A 1,483-nucleotide genomic window follows, 5' to 3' on the forward strand; every position below is an offset into this window, starting at 1 on the left:
CCCCCGAGGTGGGGTTTGAGCGCTGCGAGCTCCTGGGGACCCCCCAGCACAGCTCCAAAGGTGGGGGGACCCCAAATCCTGGGTGGGACCCCAAACCCTGGGGCTGGGACCCCAAATCCTTGGGGCTGGGACCCCAAATCCTGGGTGGGACCCCAAATCCTGGGGGGGGACCCCAAATCCTGAGGCTGGGACCCCAAATCATGAGGGTGGGACCCCAAATCCTGGGGCTGGGACCCCAAATCCTGGGGGCGGGACCCCAAATCCTCGGGGCTGGGACCCCAAATCCTGGGGGTGGATCCCAAATCCCGGGGCTGGGACCCCAAATCCTGGGGGCGGGACCCCAAATCCTCGGGGCTGGGACCCCAAATCCTGGGGGTGGGACCCCAAATCATGAGGGTGGGACCCCAAATCCTGGGGCTGGGACCCCAAATCCTGGGGGGGGGACCCAAAATCCTTGGAGGTTTTTAGGAACGAGAGAGGGTTGAGGAGAGCACCTGATTTGATAGAAAAGGAGGTTCTGGTGGGGGGAATATCCCAAATTTGAGGGTTTGGGAGTCACTCAGAGATTTGGAGGGTTTGGGAGTTGGGGAAYCTGAGATTTGGGGTGGGGGGCACCTCAAATCCAGGGGGATTTTGGCGCTGGGAGTACCAGGGGTTTCCAGGGATGATGAAGTGGGACAGTTGTAAATTTGGGGATCACCCACCCTCCCTTTTCTTCCCCCACCCCAATCCTCCTTTTTTTYTCTCCTCRCAGGCTTCCAGCGGCCGATTTATCTCTTCCACAAGGGACGAGGTGACTCCCACTGAGCCCCCCCAAGAACCCCTCCCCAATTTTGGGGGGGCCCTGATGCTCCTGGGGTGGGTGGGGGAGGGGTCGCTCCCCAGCCCACCAGATGCCAAATGGGGGAAGGGGCTCTGTTTGTTTCCCCTTCCCCCGATTTTTGGGGTGTTCCCTCCCCCCCCCCCGGCGTTTGCCGTGGTTTGCTCCTGTGCGAGGGGGGGCCCCGGAATAAAGGAGGTGATTGGTCAGCAGGGGGGGGGATCATTTTTTTTGGGGGGGGGTGGAAATTTTAAAGGCCACAAMTCACACCCCTCCAGAAGTTACAAATAACAGTTTATTTTTTTGGGGTGAAAAAAGTGGATTTTGGGGGKGATCCTTCCCCTTCAGCCCCCACCCCATTGCTGCAGTTTCCTGTACATGGCAAAGGCGGCTCCGGGGGGGTGCGGGAGGGTCCGGAGGGTCTCAGGGGAGTTTTGGGGGGGCAGCCACGGCCACCCCATCCCCCTCCCTGCACCACCTGCCAGCACCCCCAATTCTGGCCCAGGAACCTGGGGGACAGCAGAAAAAAAAAGGGGTCGGGGAGGGGGGTCCCGTCAACACCATGGGGAGGGTGAGGAGAAAATTTGGGGGTGCAGGGCAGGGTCTCACCTGTGGGGAGGGCACAGGGGGAGGCGGGACCCCCCTAAAGGGGAACATTTGGGG

General features: G+C 61.1%; 1 protein-coding gene across 1 annotated transcript in view; it reads left to right on the top strand.

Annotated features, from left to right (window-relative positions):
- Positions 1 to 1,032, top strand: part of MEPCE (methylphosphate capping enzyme) — a gene marked incomplete at its 5' end in the record, with an annotated part of 5,651 nt that extends 4,619 nt beyond the window's left edge. The window contains 2 exons of the mRNA XM_057389080.1: positions 9 to 60; positions 755 to 1,032. Of these exons, the coding sequence (XP_057245063.1) occupies positions 9 to 60; positions 755 to 807 (105 nt within the window). The remainder of the gene's footprint in view (positions 1 to 8; positions 61 to 754) is intronic.
- Positions 1,033 to 1,483: the final 451 nt, after the last annotated feature.

This window comes from Malurus melanocephalus, unplaced genomic scaffold (genome assembly GCF_030028575.1).
Source record: "Malurus melanocephalus ecotype Western Australia unplaced genomic scaffold, MMel_1.1 scaffold_3399, whole genome shotgun sequence".
In the NCBI taxonomy this organism is placed as follows: domain Eukaryota; kingdom Metazoa; phylum Chordata; class Aves; order Passeriformes; family Maluridae; genus Malurus; species Malurus melanocephalus.